The sequence below is a fragment of the Crocodylus porosus genome, unplaced genomic scaffold (genome assembly GCF_001723895.1).
Source record: "Crocodylus porosus isolate Cpor-Errol unplaced genomic scaffold, CroPor_comp1, whole genome shotgun sequence".
Taxonomy (NCBI): domain Eukaryota; kingdom Metazoa; phylum Chordata; order Crocodylia; family Crocodylidae; genus Crocodylus; species Crocodylus porosus.
In genome coordinates, this window is record NW_017728918.1 from 37189311 (window position 1) to 37208587 (window position 19277).

General features: G+C 41.2%; 1 protein-coding gene across 1 annotated transcript in view; it reads left to right on the top strand.

Moving 5' to 3' along the window:
* Positions 1-15777, top strand: part of DLGAP2 (DLG associated protein 2) — a 162946-nt gene extending 147169 nt beyond the window's left edge. Inside the window, exons 9-10 of the mRNA XM_019537482.1 lie at positions 3525-3677; positions 7534-15777. Coding sequence (XP_019393027.1) covers positions 3525-3677; positions 7534-7752 — 372 coding nt within the window. The 3' untranslated portion in view covers positions 7753-15777. The remainder of the gene's footprint in view (positions 1-3524; positions 3678-7533) is intronic.
* The last annotated feature ends 3500 nt before the right edge of the window (positions 15778-19277 follow it).

Consider the following 19277-nt stretch of genomic DNA (forward strand, 5'->3'; position numbering starts at 1 on the left):
TTATGGGTAAACAATGGCTCATATGCTGGATAACAGGAACTGATCACTCCTGGCTATGGATGGCATAACTCTGTGGGAACTCACAGTACAGACAGGCAGATTCAGTGTTTTGGGTACCAATAAAGGACAGATTACTAGATCTGGTCTGATAAATGCTGAGCTGGGTGGGTACAGACATGGATTGATTAGCATTTAGAGCAGGGATCCCCCATCATGCAGTGCTCCCCTGCTTCTCTGGTCCCAGAGTTCAGTGCAGTCCTTGCCTTGGAATCTCTGTTCTCCATCCTGAATGCTAATGAAGGTGATTTCCTGTCCCATCTCCCATGTAAATGAGTTGCCTTCCAGTTCCATCTCTGATGTAAATGAGACATGGGGAGTTGCTTCCCTCCTATCACCCTTGACTGGAGGGCTTTAGGTGCATCTCCCACTGCATCGTCATTGTCTTTTGTAAGTTCTTCCTGTAATCAGTTCTTGTTCAAGGAGGGGTGGGAAGGCAATGGGGTGGGGAGGGGGAGAAGGAGAAGTGAGTCCTTTGTGAGTCAGATAGGCTAGGGTTCCCCAAGAACACAAAGCTGACAGGTAACACATTACAGGTATTAAACAATTAAATGGTTAATTCACAATTACCTTGAGACCAGCTACACATGAAGAGTAGCTGTCCTGCCATAAATAGCTCCAATCAGCTATAAAGTTAGACCTAAAACATCTGTACTAACTTTATAGCTGGTTGCTATCAAGCTTTAATGTGCATATGTAGCAGGGTCTCTCCTGTGGTTGTGAGCCCTGTCAGGACTGGGAGTCCCATGACTGAGAGGAGTCTCAGACCCCACAACTGCCAACCCTGGTTCCCAGCAGCAAAGGGACTCAGAGTACTACAGTGGCAGATACTGGGTGCCAGGACTCAGTTGTGTCCTGGTAGCTGACTGCAGCTGCCTTGGGGATGCACAAAACCCTCCAAGGCTGAAGGATTGCAGCTGCTGTGATCTCCCAGCTTCAAGGGTTTGTGAAACTCCTGGCACAGTGTGATCATGGCAGTCACAATCCCACAGCCCCAGGGGTGTCACACACCCTGAAGTCTGAGAGATCAGGGCAACCATGATCCCCCAGCACTGGACAGCGCATGAGGCTCAACTGAGGGCACTCCCAGCCACTGGAGTTTGCTCCCAGGCTTCTCCTACACTGGCAATAAGGCGCATTGGGATCAATGAATGATCCCATGATCATGCTCTTGCTGTGCATGTGCAGCATGTCAGGAGGCACAATTGTGTGGAGCTCACATTAGATCCCAATCGCACTTTTACCTGCACATGTAGAGGGGCCCTAAATGCCTGTGTGGATCTGGCTCTAAGAAGGTCCTTCTCCCACTTTAGCAAGGCAGTGCTCCATATGCAGTCCCACTGTTGTTTCTCTCCTTACGCAGGGGAAAGAACAACTATGTAAGGGTTGAGTATTCCTGGACAGTGTGGAGCTATCTCTGTGGAGCAGGTTCTTTGTGCAAAGTCCCATAGGTTGAATTTAGGAGCGGAGGAAGAGTAAGTTCCACCAATCACTGACTCTCCACAGCCAGTACTAAGCCTGCCGCAGCCTGAGCTACTGTCTCTAATGTTGCAATCTGGTCTACTCTCTTCCCAGAGATCCTCCCTTCCCAGGGGAGAATGTCACAACTGACATTAATGTCACAAACCGGACCTTGTTTTTGTTCTCATAGAAACTGCCTAAGTAAAATACCTTGAGGAAAGAGTCTGCCCAGCTTAATTTGGGAACAGAACTTTAATTTGTTTTAGTGAACATTTAGAGTGAAGTTATACGGTACTCTTAGACCAGACTAAATCTGTGGAGTGTTAAATGACGTTAAAATGGACAAATCGGAGGCAGTCCAGTAGAGGGTGACAAAAAAGGCTAGAGGGCTGGGTCATACGACTTATGAGGAGAAGCTGAGGAAATTGGTCATATTTAGTCTGGAGAAGTATTTATACACGTATTGCTTTGTGCTGTGACGTGTGCTGTGACCATGCATGGAGTCTGCTTCTCATGCAAGCTGATGCACACTGTGCTGTGCCAGGTGCAGTTGTGTAAGCGGCAAAATGCGCATCAACATGCAGAAAATGGAGGTGGTGCACTTTTGAATTAAAACACATTCAATATGTTTTAGTTCAAAAGCACTCTGCTGCCATTTCCTCTGCGCTGACACACATTTCACCACTTATACAACTGCATGCCCAACAGCACCATGCACTTCTAGAAGTGCCCAGCGCTGTAGCACAAGCATGTATACAAATGCCTGAGAAGACTGAGGGGATTTAATAACAGCCTTCCACTGCCTGAAGGGTGCTTACAAAGAGGATGGAGCTAGACTGGTCTTGTTTCTGGCAGATGACAGAACAAGGAGCAATGGTCTCTAGTTGCAGCAAGGGAAGTTTAGGTTGGATATCAGGAAAAACATTCTCATGGGGAGGGTAGTAAAGCCCTGGAGCAGGTTACCCAGCGCGGGTGTGACATCCCCATCCTTAGAGGTTTTTAAGACCCAGGTAGACTTGTCTGGATCTAGTTGGGGCTGGTCCTGCTTTGAACAGGGCGTTGGACTACATCACCTCCTGAGGTCCCTTCCAACTCTCATTTTCTATGATTCTATAAAAGTTAGAAGTGAACAACTGCATGTTAAGGGTTAATACTATTTCTTGCCTGCTCAGCTCTGTTCTGCCATGAGACAGCTAGAGAGCAGAGATGTGACTAGGAGCCAGGCCACCTGGGCTCTATCTGTGATGTATATATTGTTCATTACCCAGTATATATGGTGCTGTTTCTTTCTGTGTGCCTCCTCAGGCACCATGTTTGCATTCAGTTTAGGTTCTTGTTCAGCACCATAAGGGCCATGTAAGGTGTGTGGTGCCTTCTCTCTCACGGGCTAGTCTAATCTTACCACTACTGGAGCCTCAATACTACCTTTGCTGTGGGTGGGTGGAGCTCAGAGCAGGGCATCCTGGGATTCTGGAGGACTGCAAATTGCTCATTTTATCTCCTTGGAGCAGACTAAAGTTACCATAACACAAACTAGGTAGCACAGCCTACCGTATTTGGTATTACATTGTCTCAGGTTTTATAAGTTACGTTATATGTATAACATGTCAACTAAAACATATGCATAACCCAGCAGCTGATTCATAACATTCTCATCCACTCAGCCATTGCCAAGGCAGGCTTTAAATGAGCAGGATTCCGGGAGGGCTGAATACAAAAATGTTTATCCCTGCTCATTTAGACAGCTGTCCACAGTTTAAAAATGATTGTCAAGCCTCCACAAGGGACAGCCCTGAGTAGCAGGAATCCAGAAAGGTCAGCATATAACATATAACCCACTGATTTTTTGATTGGGTGGGAGACAATTCCCAGGCTCAAAAAGTTGCATGGCCTTATGTGTGGCGCTACAGCAAGAGAAGCTGTGCATTTCCAAATACACACACAAGTGCTGTAAACAACATTTAATGTCTCACAGTCTATTAATAATTTTTTTTTGTATCTGTCAGGACCCCAGTGCCATGCCAAGGCCAACTTCCCAGGACCTGGCAGGATTCTGGGACTTATTGCAGCTTTCAATTGAAGACGTCAGCATGAAGTTTGATGAACTGCACCAACTGAAGCTCAACGAATGGAAAATAATAGAATCACCTGAAAGAAAGGTAAGCAGACCATGGACAATACAATTTCCTTCAGAAATGGCCTCCTGGTGTTAAATCTAATTGCAGTAAGTGGCTGGTTACAAACCTGTAGATAAAAAGGAACTGTTTTCTATTGCCCAATTAACAGATGCCACAGTTCAAAATTAGGGCTTGTCCTTTCTGGTATTTTTTACTTTTCATAAGTGTGATTTAAAATGTACTATATAAATTAAATAGGTGTCAATAGGCAGACAAGGTTCTTTGGGTAGATGTAATATCTTTTATTAGACCAAATAAAGATTTGGAAAAATTGTTCTTTGCAAGCTTTCAGGCACAAACATCCTTCTTTGGGCATTGGAGAGAGTCTGCTTGTTGGTTTGGGTGCTCTTCTGGGCAGATTAGAAGCCAGTATGCAAAAAGGCAGGTCTGTGAAAATGCATATCCCTGGTAGACAATAGGTGAGGGGGGGAAGGAGGATGTTGACCCGGTGAAAGAATGCGGCTAGTAAACTGTAGAAAGGTTACCTAGAGTTCTCAAACAGCAGGCAGGTTATAATGTGCCATAAATGCATATATTTAGTCCATATTTAGTCCATGATTTTTTGTATCCAGTACATATATGAAGTGAAGTTTGTAGACTCGTAGGTGTCAGTAAACATCTGTCCGCCCTCTGCTAGCCACTCTCTTTTAGCCACCTGAATTTGTACTACCAGTTACAAGTCTCAGATTGGAATGGAGACTTGCTCTGATTTATTGAGACCTAAAATAAAGCCTGAAAGTGGAACTAAATTAAAGTGAACATGCTTGCACATTTTGAACAACTGTGTAAAATCTAGAAAGTAAAGCATTTACTTCCTCTCAAAAGGAAGGAACACCCTAGGCATCACCTAGTGGCATCAGCCTCTTCTGAAAAGCAGGAGATGAAGGGCTATAGAAGAAACAAGGTTTTGGCCTGTGAAAGTTGTTAGGATAGGAAATCCCGGCAGGTGACACTGACAGCCTTGTGAATTTCATGCTGTCTGCACTTCTCCGGAGTCTGCATCCCTAAAGACACCCGTTGGCCACAGTATTAGCAGCACAGATTGTAAATTTGCCATGCTGTCATTGGCAACAATGTTGCTTAGTTGCTGTCTTTTCTCTATGTACAAGCCCTGCCTTACTTCCAGCTCTGTCCCTGCTGTTACTGTGTGGTGCAAATGAACAGTGTTTGGCTTTGAGTCATTATACTTGCCCCCTGATTGAATGCTTGTTTGGTTTGGAAATGAAGCAAGAGGTACCTTGGCAGCTTCCTGTTCTTGCTTCTCCTCTTGGGTTTCTCAGCCAAGTGGCTGGTGGGTAGGGATTTAGTTAACTTCTGCTAATGGGAAGGTGACAACCAGAAGTAAAAGATGACTGTTGTGACAGCATCAGTGATTCCATGAAGAGGAAGCTAAATACCAGAAAGGAGGAAGCAGGTGGGATGGTATCATTTGGCTGTTAACAAAGAGTATGGTAGTATGAGCCCAGGGATGTTAGTTGGGGTCACTGCCTAGGTACAGACATTACACTTAAGCACGTAGAAAGCCCTTTACAGTCATAACAGAACAGACCTTTATGGCACATCAAGTGCTTTAGAAATGGCAGATCCTGCTCTAAGTTAACCCTCGATGGAAGTGTGCTACCTAAAGCACTTTCTGTTACAGCACTTTATCAAATATCTCTGCCAGGTGCCATTGAGGATTAATTTAGAGCGCAGCTGCTGCCATCCCCAGCAGCGTTGTGTAGGGCTCCATTCTAGCATCATCCATCCCTGAACCCTGAGCTTATCTGCTTTGCCCGACCCTGGGCCGGCCCCACCCCATTGGCTGTCACTGACCCAAGTGTGATCTCTGATCCTCTGATCTCAGCCCCATGCACAGCCTGGCAGGGGGAGCGTTAGGGTGGGGGACGGGGTGGGTATTTCTCCCCACAGCTGCCCCAGTCCCACAGCATGCGTGGGTCAGGGGACTGTGGGGATATAAGTCCAGGGTCTCTCTCCCAGCAGTGTGTTGCTGCTTCATGGTGGAGGGCAGGGGGTTCAGGGAAGGGCTCTGGGGTCTGTGTCCCTGCAGCAGCCGAAGCTGGGCAGCACTGCAGCACTGCCTGGCCTGGGCTGCTGTGGGTGAAGGGCTCTGGAGACTCGGTACCATCCAGCCAGGGCTCCTGCAGAGACACAGACCCCAGACCCTACCACTGCAGCAGCCCTGGCTAGGCAGCACTGCACTGCAGCTGCTGGCTGCAGCTCTCAAGAGATTAGGTGGGGTGGGAAGGGAGCCTCCCCTGCATGTGGACCAGGTCCAGCCCCACAAGGCCCCAGCTTGCAAGTTGGGGGGTCCTCCACTCCTCTCTCTTCCTCCCTAGCCACTGCTGACAGCCAGGGGGAAGACAGGCAGGGTTCAGGGATGGGAAGAGGGGCTGCTCTTGCAGCTTCCTGGGAGGTGTACAGGAGCACCCCAGTGGCCACTGTGGGCTGCCTGCTAGCCACCGCCCCCCCTCCCAACCGAACAGTGAATGTCTGTTCAGTTGGCTGCTGTTCTAACTTATCGTGCTTTAAGTAAAGTGCAATAAGTTAGAGCAATTCTGCAAGGGGTTTTTAGAACATCTGTATTTAGCCACTGTCTCTGACTTTCCATCAGAGATCTTAGAGCAAGCCGCTGTATGGAGTTAAACAAAAATGATTGTGTATAGAACAGGGGATTGGACTGTATGGTCCAGTCTTGAGGTCCCTTCCAGCTTGCATTTCTGTGATTCTAAGATGGGAGAAAGGAAACAAGCTCTAAATCCTCCTGACTAAGAATAATGAAAATTCCTATCTTTGTAAAACCAGTCAATCTTATATTCATTTTCACATTTGGTTCAGCATATTAGTTGCCTTTAGAGGTCTCTAAACTATGTAACTTTCAAAAGGGTTTGATTATATAGGTCTTGTAATGGATCACATTATCTACACACCGGAGTCCTATGTAAATAAGTGGCTTGCCATCCTTTAATGCATGCTAATGGCAGAAAGCTATAATAAGAATGCCTGTGATGCGTGCTTTCCCACTGAAGGGCACTTTCCTAATGTAAAGCTTCTGTAAAACTTACAGTTCATAATCCCTTTAGGTAATTCAATCTAAGTGAAGGATCTAAATTTTTGAGGAAAATCTGGATTTTAAATTACAAAATATCTGATTGGATATCTGCAGATATCAATTATCACAAGTTTTATACAAAATGTACTAAGACTCTCACTGATAATGTTCTGATAATTTCTCACTGCGGGTTTTCTAGGCTGATGTGTAAAACAATTAGCCCTATATTTTCATCTCTCCGGTTTGTGTTTGCTTGTTACTTTTTAGCAATTCAGAGAGGAGATTGAAGTAATAGAGATGTATACACAGCTGCTATCTCTTATCCAGCAGAGGCTAAACTCACTATGATTAATTTAATTAAAAATCCTGTCCTGCTAATCTTAGGCAGTCTTTCTGTTCAGTCAGATGCAGTGAGATCTGTTCTTATCTGAGATTCAGACTATGTTTCTGAAAATGATGGATATAATGATGTGCCAAGTAAATTAAATTAGCAAAGATGAAAGTGAAATTTCAGCATGTTTATGTAAAGTACCTGCAATATGAATGAATGGAAATACAGTTTTGATACTATAAAACAATCTAGTTAAGCTTGCTCTGGATTCTAAAATGGTGCATTTGCACAAACATCCCTAGAGTGGATAGAATTTAATCCCTTAATTATCACATTTCAGGGTATAAATCAAACATGTTTGAACTATAGGACAAACATTTTTCATTTCACATTTCTGTAGCAAGACTGTTCTCTTAACTCCTTTAAACACCTTTTTATTTTAATAACCACTGTAGGAAGAAAGGAAAGTTCCTCCTCCAGTACCAAAGAAGCCCCCAAAAGGAAAATTCCCAATCACAAGAGAAAAGTCCCTGGACCTACCTGACAGACAACGTCAAGAAGCCAGAAGACGGCTAATGGCTGCTAAGAGAGCAGCCTCTTTTCGGCAGAATTCAGCTACAGAACGAGCAGACAGCATTGAGATATATATCCCAGAGGCCCAGACCAGGCTTTAAAGACAGAATGCTGCAGTTTCCTTTTTTAAAATGAAATGCTTGTACAGTTTGTCACTTACCTGGTAATTTTTGTCTCATTCTCTCCACTAAATATGCCCTTGCTGTTGTGTTCTTTGTGCCATAAGCACAGTGGAATGCTTTTGATTTTCTCAGAATTTGCTGAGTTCATTGCGAGAACAACTTCTTTTGTATTTATTGTCTGACTTACAATCAGCTACAATGGATAGGGCTTGTTGAGACCTGACTTATCCAATATGTTCTCAGAGGACAACAAGAAACACCTCTTGAGATGGAACCCAGCTTACTTTTTTGTTATTTATATTTTTATAAATTGTGTGATAATTAGGAATAAGAATAACAAACTATAAATGGGTGCATCTCACCATTCACTAGAGGCATTAGCTAATCCAAGTAGAAGGTGCTACAAATGTAAAGAGCAGGAAAGAAAGAACCCATTTATATCTCTGACCTCCAGTTTCTTTTCCTTGAACCCAACTAGAATATTTGCCCATGTGCTCTGCCATTCTACGCATCTTTGTTACTGCAAAATAACATTAGGCCTCTTATGTCATATCAAGTTTCTGGAGATGAACAGGGATATCCAGCCACTAAAGCTCCAAAGTTCATCAGAAACCAAGAAGCATACAAGTCTGGTCCTATTGGGAATGCCCAGTGAGAAATGTTTGCTTGTATTAGTATAATGGCATGCAGAAATCTAAACAAAATTATAATGCAAGAGGACTTGAGTGATGGGTGAAAGGAAAATGGAAGCCTTAAAATGTTAGATCTACTGTAGCAAGATGTGTAAAGGAAAAGTTATAATTACTCCTTTGGAACACTCATTGCATTTCAACAGTTCTTTTATGTGTTAGCATTTATTTTACAAATCTTCTCTCCTTAATTTCAAGAGCTATGCTACATGTAATATTTCAAACTCTGAAAATGCTATATCAATTGAGTTTCCAGGGTATCCTTGAACAAAAATCTTGCTTGTTTAAACTGCCAGTTGTGATGTTGTAACCAGTTTAAGAAATATGAATGTGAGTGGTAAGTATATCTAAGTTTAAATGGTTATGTTAAGGTAAAGGTGAACTGTGGTTTACATTTGTATTTTTTCAGAACTCTTTTTCCTATGCAGTATCAGTTAAGGCAAGAATAAGTCTCTTGCTTGCTTCATAAGTAAAAGACAAAAAACAAAAAACAGGAATTATGTGACTTCCAGCCATGGAATACAAGAAGAGAATTTTTTTTTCAAGCCTCTGGTTATTACAACATAAAAACAGAAACCACTACAACTAAGAGGCTTCTAATATTAATTTGAAATGAATTTCGATAGTATTGTTTCATTTCATCTACCTTCCCCAAGGTAATTGAGCATCTCAGCTTTGAGAAGTCTTCAGGTGAAGACGCACTAAAATACAAAACTCACAGATCCTGATGGCAAAGTTCTGGATTATTTTGTTAGGTCAAAATAGTATTACAATAATGAGACGGTCCCAAATAACACATTTCTGTTTACCTGCTTTAACAAATACTATGTACTTAGCCATAGGCAGAACAGCTATTTAATTATACTCTAGCACTTTGGTTCTTCACCTTGATGAGCACTTTAAATATATATTCTGCATACCCTGCCACCCACCACATGACTGAGAACATGAAGTATTGTAGGTGATGCAGATGATATAACATTTCTTCAAATCTGGGTTGTTTCTTTTTCTTTTAGTTCCTTCTTCAGTGGATTTTGTTAAGCATGAGTTCTGTTTTTGGAGCGCAGCTGATAAAAGCATGTTTAGCTTCAAGATATAAATCTTTAGAGTTGAATAGTGGAGAAGTTTCTGTAAGGGAAAACAAACCCTGTAAATTAAGCTTGTTATCTGGTATATATTTTACCAAATAGCCTTAAACTATATTTGGAAGCAAAAACAAAGACGAATGTATATCCTTTTGAGAAAAATACAAAAAAAAAAGAATTAACCCACCCCACCTAAAGTATTCTTCTGTACACAAAAAGCATTAGACCCTGACGTCCCCCCGTGTGTTCATGGCATTTTTCTGTATGGAAAGAGCTGAATCCTGGGTAGTGTACAATACTTATGTGACTTCCTCTCTTTGTCATACTATTTTAAATACAAACATGTTTGCAGGCATTGGCATCTTTAGGCTTTAAAAATTGTATTTTATTTAAATTGGAGCAGCTAAATAGAAATATCCAATGAAAATAAAGCCAGTGTATTTCCTAGATATAGGAAATTGAAAAAAGATTTATATACTTATGTACACTTACGGCAGCTGATACGTTTTATCTGATTTTGTTGGATACTTCCAGGTAAAATTGCACTTGTCTTACCTAAATAATCCCATCTAAGACAATGGGCCATGTGACAAAGACAAACGGCATTTGATCCTATCAGTATTCAGAACTTCTAAAGGCAAATTTTAATAATTGAACTGTAACCTTGATCCCAGGTTTAAGTTATCATGTTGACTTGCAGTAATTCATAAAATTTTAAATTTTACATGTTGATACTTTTTTGGTATTTTATTATTTTGCTATTTTATCACTAAACTGGATGCTAATTGTCAAGCTGTGGGAGCAAGTCAAACCCTTTTTTTTTCAATTTTCATGCAATGATGGGAGTGTGTTCAGTGTGAATCTTTGGTTATCTTAGATTCCTTATTTATTCTACCTTGGTTCCAAAGAAGAATAATTAAAAGCAAAATAGATAACTACTGCTAAATATGATAAAATGTTTTCTGTACATTTTATGTTTTTAAATGCAATAAATTAAATGTGTACAGGTAACATTCTATCAATAAAGGTAGATAGTAAGCCATGTTTATCTATATAATGTACATCTAATTAATTAGCTAAAAAAAATAATTGGTGTTTATAATACTTGTGTTTCAAATCAACCCAGTTCAATCTGCTTGAATCTTGGTTACTAATACAAAATAGTATCTTCATAAGCCTTCAACCATTTCATTTCGAATCTCTCTCTTCATCACACAAGTCAAATTGATTTCATACTAGTATAAAATGGGACAGCATTACAGAGCAACAAAGCAGGAGAAAATTAAATAAATTATCATTTTTCCATTAACATAATAGTTGAGTACCTTTTTATTAGAAACTTCATGCTATACAGATTTGTAGAAAAAAGTTAGAGGAGTCAAAATCATCCTGCCTGAATCAGAAAACCCTTGTTTGCGATATCATTGTCCATAAAACACAAGTATAATAAACAGAATTCTCAAGAGTACTATAATTGACTTAGGAACATAACCTGAATGGTTTAAGGTTCAATAAGGTTTATACTTATTTCTTGCTTTGTATTTTTTTTTCGTTTGAAAGTTCATAGCACTTTTGTGGAGTATGTTACAATGCATTTTATTATTTATTGACAAACTGATTAGAATGGTCTTCAGCAGTGTATAAAGACTGAAAATGTTGTACAGTTTAATGCCAAAAAATATATTTTAGTTCATGATTAATTTTTAAATCAATTACAGTGGAATTAAAGCATAAATAGGTGTGTGGATTTCATACTTAGAATGCACTTCATGTTACAGAAGTTTTTTTTTTCAAAATAATCATCACTTTTGCTGTATCAGTAAATAGATGGTCTAATTCTTATTACTTTAACTCTGCTTAGACAATGAAGTGAGAAAGTTGTTACTTAGCTGGTGAAGCTGAAAGAGATAGTATTTACTGCTAAAAGACTGCGTGCTGTAGTTGAGTTATTGGCCCTTGATAAATCAGCAATCTCTCAAAATCCTTCTCTGACTTTTCAATAGTCCCCCTTTCTTCCTGGGCTGCTTTGCACATTTTTCCACACATGACATGACCCAGTTCTGTGGCTTATCACCAACTTTTCAGAACGACCGGCTTTCTACTATTCTAATCCAGTGCAGCAGTTATTTAACTGGGTAATTATACTAGTTCACTAAGGACCAAATTATTCCTGGTTACTTTTATACAACACACTCTGAAACAAATACTTTTGATGTTTTCACCTGCACTACACCATTAACATCTGGGTAGAGCCTGGGCCCATCTGGTTGCTTGCATGTTGTGCATGTTAATCTTAAGGCTAAATATGGCCTTCAGGCTGTTAGATACAGCTGCCTACTTTAATATGGTATGAAAGCATAAAATCAAGTATGATAGAGGTTTTAGAAATGCTGATTTAAAGTTTAGATTAAATGTTGAGCAGTAGTCAGTTACCCCTCTGCACTGCTGCCAGAGCAAATTATTACTTAATGATAACACAAGTAAATTGAGATTCAGGTGACAAATATCAGTAAATCCTTTAATATTCAGAGTGGTGCTTCAAGGTGTATGGCAGGTTAACATTTGCATTTATATAGTGCCTTTCACCCAGAAGGATCTCAAAGCACTTTACTAGCTGATTTTCTAATTATGGGCCAAATTCTGGTTTATGCAAGAAAAGTAGTATAACTAACCCCACAAATTGGTACCCATATAAAAACAGAACATGGCCTGTAGGTCTGTTAGAGGCAAGAGTGCCGCACATGTGGTTTTCTTCCCCCCCACCCAGAAAGGGATCCTTCTTTTATATGATCCTATCGAAGTCCTGAGAAGGCTGTCTGCATAGTCCATTGTCCGAGCTGAGGAAACAGAAAGAAACTGAATAGGCCAAGATAGAGGTGCAGGCAAACAAATGTGGCAAGGGCAGTCCTTCAAGAAATTTGGCAAAAAAGATGATGGGTCGTATTAACATTTAAGAATAGCCCCTTCCAATAATTTTGGGAGCCATGGTGGTTAGGGGAGCTATGCTACTATGCAAAATGTCTGATGAAATCAAGGCTAGCATGGAGGCATAGATGCTGTGGGGCATGAATGGCTTGCCCAGTTTTCCTACTTATATCCTCAGCCTGTTTCATTGAAGGATGCCATACTCTCCTCCCAATGGAATAATGTGGTAGAATCTGAGTTTCTTAGTAGATAATTCCACCACCAGAGATCCCTCTTACCTTTCTGTCTGTCTTTCCTTCTTCTCCTTTTTCCTTCCTTCTTTCAGAAATGATGATCTGAACCATAGACTGCAAAGACAACATTAATGTGTCAGTGTATGATAGATGAAACCTTCCCTATTCACTGTCCCTACTGTATGCATTGTAGTCAGGCCAAAAGTAGGAATGGAATTGACTAAAAATACATTAAATTTGTGCACAGGGATGTTGGTCACACCCTGTTAAAATTGTAATGGCTCCTCTTATGATCTATGGGGCAATCTCTATGCAATATTTAAGGAGGAGGGAGCAAATCAAGGGCAAACATTTTCAACCATAGATGTCATATCCAGGCTATATATTTGTGCTGTGGCATACTCATATGCATAAACTGAAATCAAAGCCTGAATAAACATAGCAATCTTTCAGCTAGTCACTGAAATTCACCTGCCTTCAAGGTGAAATCTAGCAGTTGTTAAACAGAGATCTGGAACATGGCATACAATGTGCCCTAGACAATAAGGACTAGATTTCAAAAGCTTTTAGGTGCCTGATTACTATTAGACAAAATTGCCCAACATGGAATTTGGCCAGGGTACTGAGACAATGATACCTTCTTTTATTTATGGAAAAATTACCTATAATCCTTAATGACTATAAGAAGCCAGAGTACCCATTCCATCTGAAAGACCAATGCCAGATTAAGCATGTAATTCATTTCATGAATTGTGCTGGCTGGGACTTAAAAGTTCTAATATCTGCCCAAAATTACATGGGTATGGCCCATGATGGTAGGCGTGTCTGCTACCAACCCTGAATATTCCTGCAGCTCTCAGGAAACCTCCAAATGAAAACTCTGGAACAGCTCTGGGTACACACTGGGCATCAACTGAGGACAAAATTGGATTCTATGGCTGTGTCCCCATCAGTGGGAATGTGCAGTCTGTAGCACCTCAAAGCCTTTTGTGGTGCCACAAAATGCACGCAGTGCTTCTGAATCCATTTGCCATGCTGTATTTTTGCAGTGCAGCAGCAATGTCAGATATTGGAAATCCCACTATCTAAAAAAAAAAAAGCAGAAAAAGGGTGGCATACATGGCTGCAGCATGCACCACCAGAAACCAGAGCCTTGCTAGCCAGAGCCACGCTTTGACTGCCAACCAGGCTCTGCACACCAGGATCCTCACTGCTGCTGCCCTGGGAGGCCCTCAGGGCCCCAGGTAAGACTGTTGAGGCCAGCCCAGGTGCTGGCTCCAGCCTTCCTTACCCCACCCGGGGCATTTTGCCGCATGCCAAAGCACACGTGCAAGGGTGTGCCTGGGGGCAAATAGCAGCGGCCACTGCTATTTGCCCCCAGGGCAGCACACATTCCCACTCATGGGGATGTGCCCTATATGTCAGATTCTCAGCTGGGGGGAGTCAGCATAATTCTACTGAAGTTAACAGAACTGCACCAACTAAGGCATACTCCTTTGAAACAAAACACTTTATACTAAGAATGAAGGATGTTTATTTAAAGGCATTATCATTAGTTTCTCATAGACGTTTTAAATATCTGTATGAATTTCCCTGTCCTTTTCTAGCCTTTCATTCAACACAGCTTTCTCCATCCTTGGAGCTAAATTGACACAAAAGCTTCAGATATTTTAGGTGAGTGCCTCTTGACTAGATCCTGATTTCAGTCACACTAATGCCAGCCCTGGGAAACTTCTCTGCAATTAGCAAACTTTTGAAAGATTTACACTAGCATAATTTAAATCAATATCTGACTCAGTGGGCATGTCTACAAATGCATTAATGTGCTTTTCCTAACGTACACTAAATTTAGTATCTCTAATGTGAGCTACCAAATATATGAACATTAGTTTGCCCTAACGTGCAGTACTGAAAGCACATGCTTTTTAATGATGTTTAATGCACAGTAGCCTATTTTACTGTGCCTTAGCATATTTGCACAGATTTTTACGTGATGATTTAATGCACAGTGAAATAAGCTACTGCACATTAAAGTGCACATGTAGACGCACCCAGTATGTTCTATTACGTTAAAAAGCACTTATTGTGGGAGTTAGGTGGGGCAAAGTCTTTTGGTAGTAGATGTTATTCCCTTTCAAGTAGGCCATAGTCACTACTGTGAGTTCACCATGGGTTTTACTAGATTCAGGTATATGAATGCAGCCTTCTCATATAAAAGTATTGGCTTTGTTTATAATTACCTGTGGAATCCACATACTCATACTCATGCTTTGATTTATCCCTTGGAGGTTTAATAGTATGGCCATCTCACTTTAAAAGGGCTCAGCATGTATGTATTCACTTAATATATTGATTTTCCTGAACTAACAAAATTGACCTTAAAGTCTGGCTTATACTGCTCTAGAACTGTTCTTTCCTAAAGCAAAGCCACTATGATTGTGCAGGTTCTTCTGCACAGAGAAAAAATTCATACATTCATTGACCATATAACATGCCAAAATAGTCAAGTGTGGCCTAAGGACTAAATTAAATGCCTCCTATAGAATTTCAAGGAATGTTAGAACCAGGAAATTAGCTGTTTAGTTAACATTAAAATATATATATAAATATATATAAATATATATATATACATAAGAAATCATATCAACAATGAGGATGAACTGAGTGCCAAATATTCACCATTTGTACAAAGCTACACTTCACTAGAATTAAACTATTTTATGTAATTCTCTTTCTCATGCTTTTATGGTTCTTTTGATAAATTCTATTTAGTAGCATGCAGGATACCTAAATTGAATGTACAGTATGCTATTTCATTGCTACAATTATTTCTTGCTTCTCAGTAATATCTTCTTTACCAGAATGTTACTTGTTACTTTGAAGACACACTTGAGAATTGTTTTATTCTTGAGTTTTTATTTTTCATGACTCTCTACTCACCTCCAGCTGATTGTAAGAAAATGTGCTTCACTATTTTGCCCCATGGCTCTTTTATGAAGCTGCCTCTTTCAATTGGTTTATGTATTGTTTATGTTCATCTTCTGTAAATAATTCTGCAATTAAATTTTTTGAGAAAAGTGGAGTTTACTCTTTATTGAATTAGTGAAAAATACTTATTCTCTTCATTCAGAAAACTCTTTTGCCCAGATTACACACATCCTAGTATACTGAAAGAATTGGCTGAGGTAATTTCAGATTAATGAATTATCCTCTTTGAGAACTTTTGGAGATTACATCCTGGATGACTGTTAAAGGGCAAATAAAGTGTCCATCTTTAAGAAAAAGGAAGGAGGAGGATCCAGATAAGTACAGACCAGTCAGCCTGACCTTAGTACCTGGAAGAATCATGAAGCAGGTCTTAAGTGAAGCACCTGGAGGAAAACAAGGTGAACAGCCAGCATGGATTCACCAAGAGCAAGTCATGCCTGACCAACCTGATTTCTTTCTGTGATATGGTGACAGGCTCCATGGATGGGGGAGAGAAATGGATGTGATATACCTTGACATTAGCAAGGGTCTGGACACTGTCTCTCACTACATTCTGATTACCAAGCCAAGGAAATACACTAGATGAAAGCATTCTAACATAGATACATACCAGGTTGGATCATCATGCATGCTGAGTTGTCATTAATGACTCAAAGTCTAGCTGAAAGGTGATACCAAGTGGATTTTTCCTGGGGGCTTTCCTTGGTCTGATACAGTTTAACATCTTCATGAATGATTTGGAAGATAAGATCAAGTGTATGATTAGCAAATTTGTATTTTTGTTGCAAAAAAAGCAAACAACGTGCTGGATTCTATTAACAGGAGTATAATTTCCAAATCAAGGGAAGTGATTCTTCTGTGTTCAGCACTGGTGAGGTCTCACCTGACATACTATGTTCAGTTGAGCTCCACTTTAGAAGAAAGATTTGGACAGATTGGAAAGTGTTCAGCACAAATCAACAGAAATGATTAGGGGCCTGGAAAGGAAGAAAGAATTAGGAATGTTTAGTCTGGAGAAGAGAAGGCTGAGGGAAAATTTGGTACCAGTCTTCAAACACCTGAAGGGTATTAAAGAGCTGGGCTTTTCTCTGTAGAATCTCCATGCTTGGAAATTTTCAAGAGCAGGCTGGACAAACACTTGGCTGGGATGGTTTAGTCAGGGATGATCCTGCCTTGAGCAGGGTATTGAACTAGACAACCTTGTAAGGTCCTTTCCAGCTCTACTTTCCTATGATCCTATGATCCTACTACATTATTACTGTATAGCAAATCTCATTAGAATTGGATTAAGAAGTTTACAGGTGTCAAGCCATGTGGATCCATCATTTCAGCATTAATAAATTTGGATAAGTATTATTTGGAAAGAATATCCACTTAATAGGAAGTCAGACTTAATATCTCAGTGATTTTGGCAAATAAGTCAGCTGAGAACTACTAACAGTTATACTGCTTGATTAATATGCATATTAGGGATATAGAATCTAATCTGCATATAATTTGAATAAATCCATTGTGCTTCATTAACAGAGAATAATAGCTTCCTTCATATTGAAAGTAAATTGATACTGAATCATTTGTGGTTAAGTTTTATTGGAATGTAAATAATGACAGAAGGTTGTATGGTTATAAACTATGAATTCCAGGGTGTCTATATTTTTTGCGTTCTTAGCAATTAATTAGCCAATTCAGCCACTGTTATGTTTTCCAGTTCCTTCAAGAGCAAACAGACGTCTCTCTTTCAGGGAATTGTTTGAGAATTTCTGAAGAAGACTTGGGTAGTATTTTGCATTGTCTCTACTTGATATGACAGAAGCCACAATAGGAGTGAATGAAAATGGGTATGAAAACTCCAACACTAGATGAAGGAGGTACAAGATGCATTACAAAAAATATTAATTTATTTCAGGTAGGCAGATGTGTCCAAGGGAGAGCACCTAGCTGCCTGAGTATCTGTATTCATATTGATTTGTAAAATTATTTGTACAATTGGGGTACTGAGAATACCAATAATGGAAAAGGACCCCACTGTAATAGACCTTGTGGAAATACAAAACAGAAAGATATTCCCTGCTCCAAAGAGCTTACTATGTAAGTCCAAAGAAACAAGAAGGAACTATGGGCCTTTGTACACACAATAAAATTGTCCTTTAGAGCGGGTTAATGCCCTTTTGCACCACTTTAATGGCACTGCTGTTTGCAAGCTTCGTGGTGCATTGTGTTTTAATGGACTTGCTGTTTGCACTCTTGGCAGCGTATTGCACTTTAATGGTGCTGCTGTTTGCATGCTCGGTGGCATATTGCACTTTAAATTACTTTGTTATGTAGCAAGATAAAACACCTCCAAGGTGTTTTAGTTTGCTACCTAACAAAGTACAACAGTACATGGGGCGCTGGAAGCTGATGTGCTCAGGACTTGGCAGGCTTCCAGTGCCCCATGCACTGTCCCTGCCACCTTCTCCCACCACCAGCACATCCAGCCACCCTCCTGCCACCTTGCTGCTCTGCCCCAGAGGCAAACTAGCCATTCACAGGTGGTCTCAGATGGCAGGGATGGTGCAGGGGTGCTGAAGCTTACCTGCCTCTCCAGCTCCAGGGGTGGGGAGCAAGCTGCCACCAGGTCACACGACCCCCTGAGCTGTGGGGGACCCCGGTGCTTTCCTCCATGTTGGCAAGCCCCCCCAGGTAGTACCCAACTGCACATAGGCGACTGGTAGGGGGTGCACAGACCCACCCTGACGACCAACGCTGATGCTGTCAGTAGGGCCAACAGGGCCGCCGCTCTTGGCAGCTCCTGTGGGTGCCCCTCCAGATTCAGGAAGCACCAGTCATTCATGCGCCTGCAGGCACCTGGCCTGGGTGGTCCCAGGGGGCACTGCAACCACGGAGGGAAGCACCAGGCTCCATGCAGCTCAGGGGCTGTGCAACCCAGAGGTAGCCTGTGCAGGCAGAGCTCCACTGAAGGAAAAATAAAGCGGCGAGGAGCCCGATCTTTTTTTTTTTTTTTTTTTTCCCCAGAGCCTGCCTGCCCACCTGAGCTGCACGGGGGCCTGCTTCTCTCTGTGGTTGCAGTACTCCCCAGGACTCACCCCCTGGCAGCTTGTGCCTGCCCCCGCCCCCTAGCCACTGGAGAGGCAGGTAAGGCCTGGGCACCCACCCTTGTGTACACACCGCGTGGGTTTTGTTCAGTTTAATTCTCCCTAAATGGAAGCGGTGGAAACTATGGGTTTTTAAGAACCCACTGCTTCAATTTAGGGACAACTAAACCAAATTACACCCCTGTGGCATGTACAAGCATCCTCTAGGTCAATATGATCCACAGTGGTCCCAGCACTTCAACATGCTTGTCATGCTTTTTATAGGTATCACAGAACAGCAGAGTTTTAAGGAGAACAATGTGCTTTTACGGGTGTTTACAGGGATCTACCCCCAAACATAATAGGCAGCATAAGAAAAAGGAAAAAATGCTGGTATGAATATTTAACCACTGGGTGACATGATGGGCTAAATGGTGGTGGGAGCCAACCCCCTAATATTGATGATATGGGAAATATATCTGCTTATAAGGGGAGGGGAGGCTGCAGCTT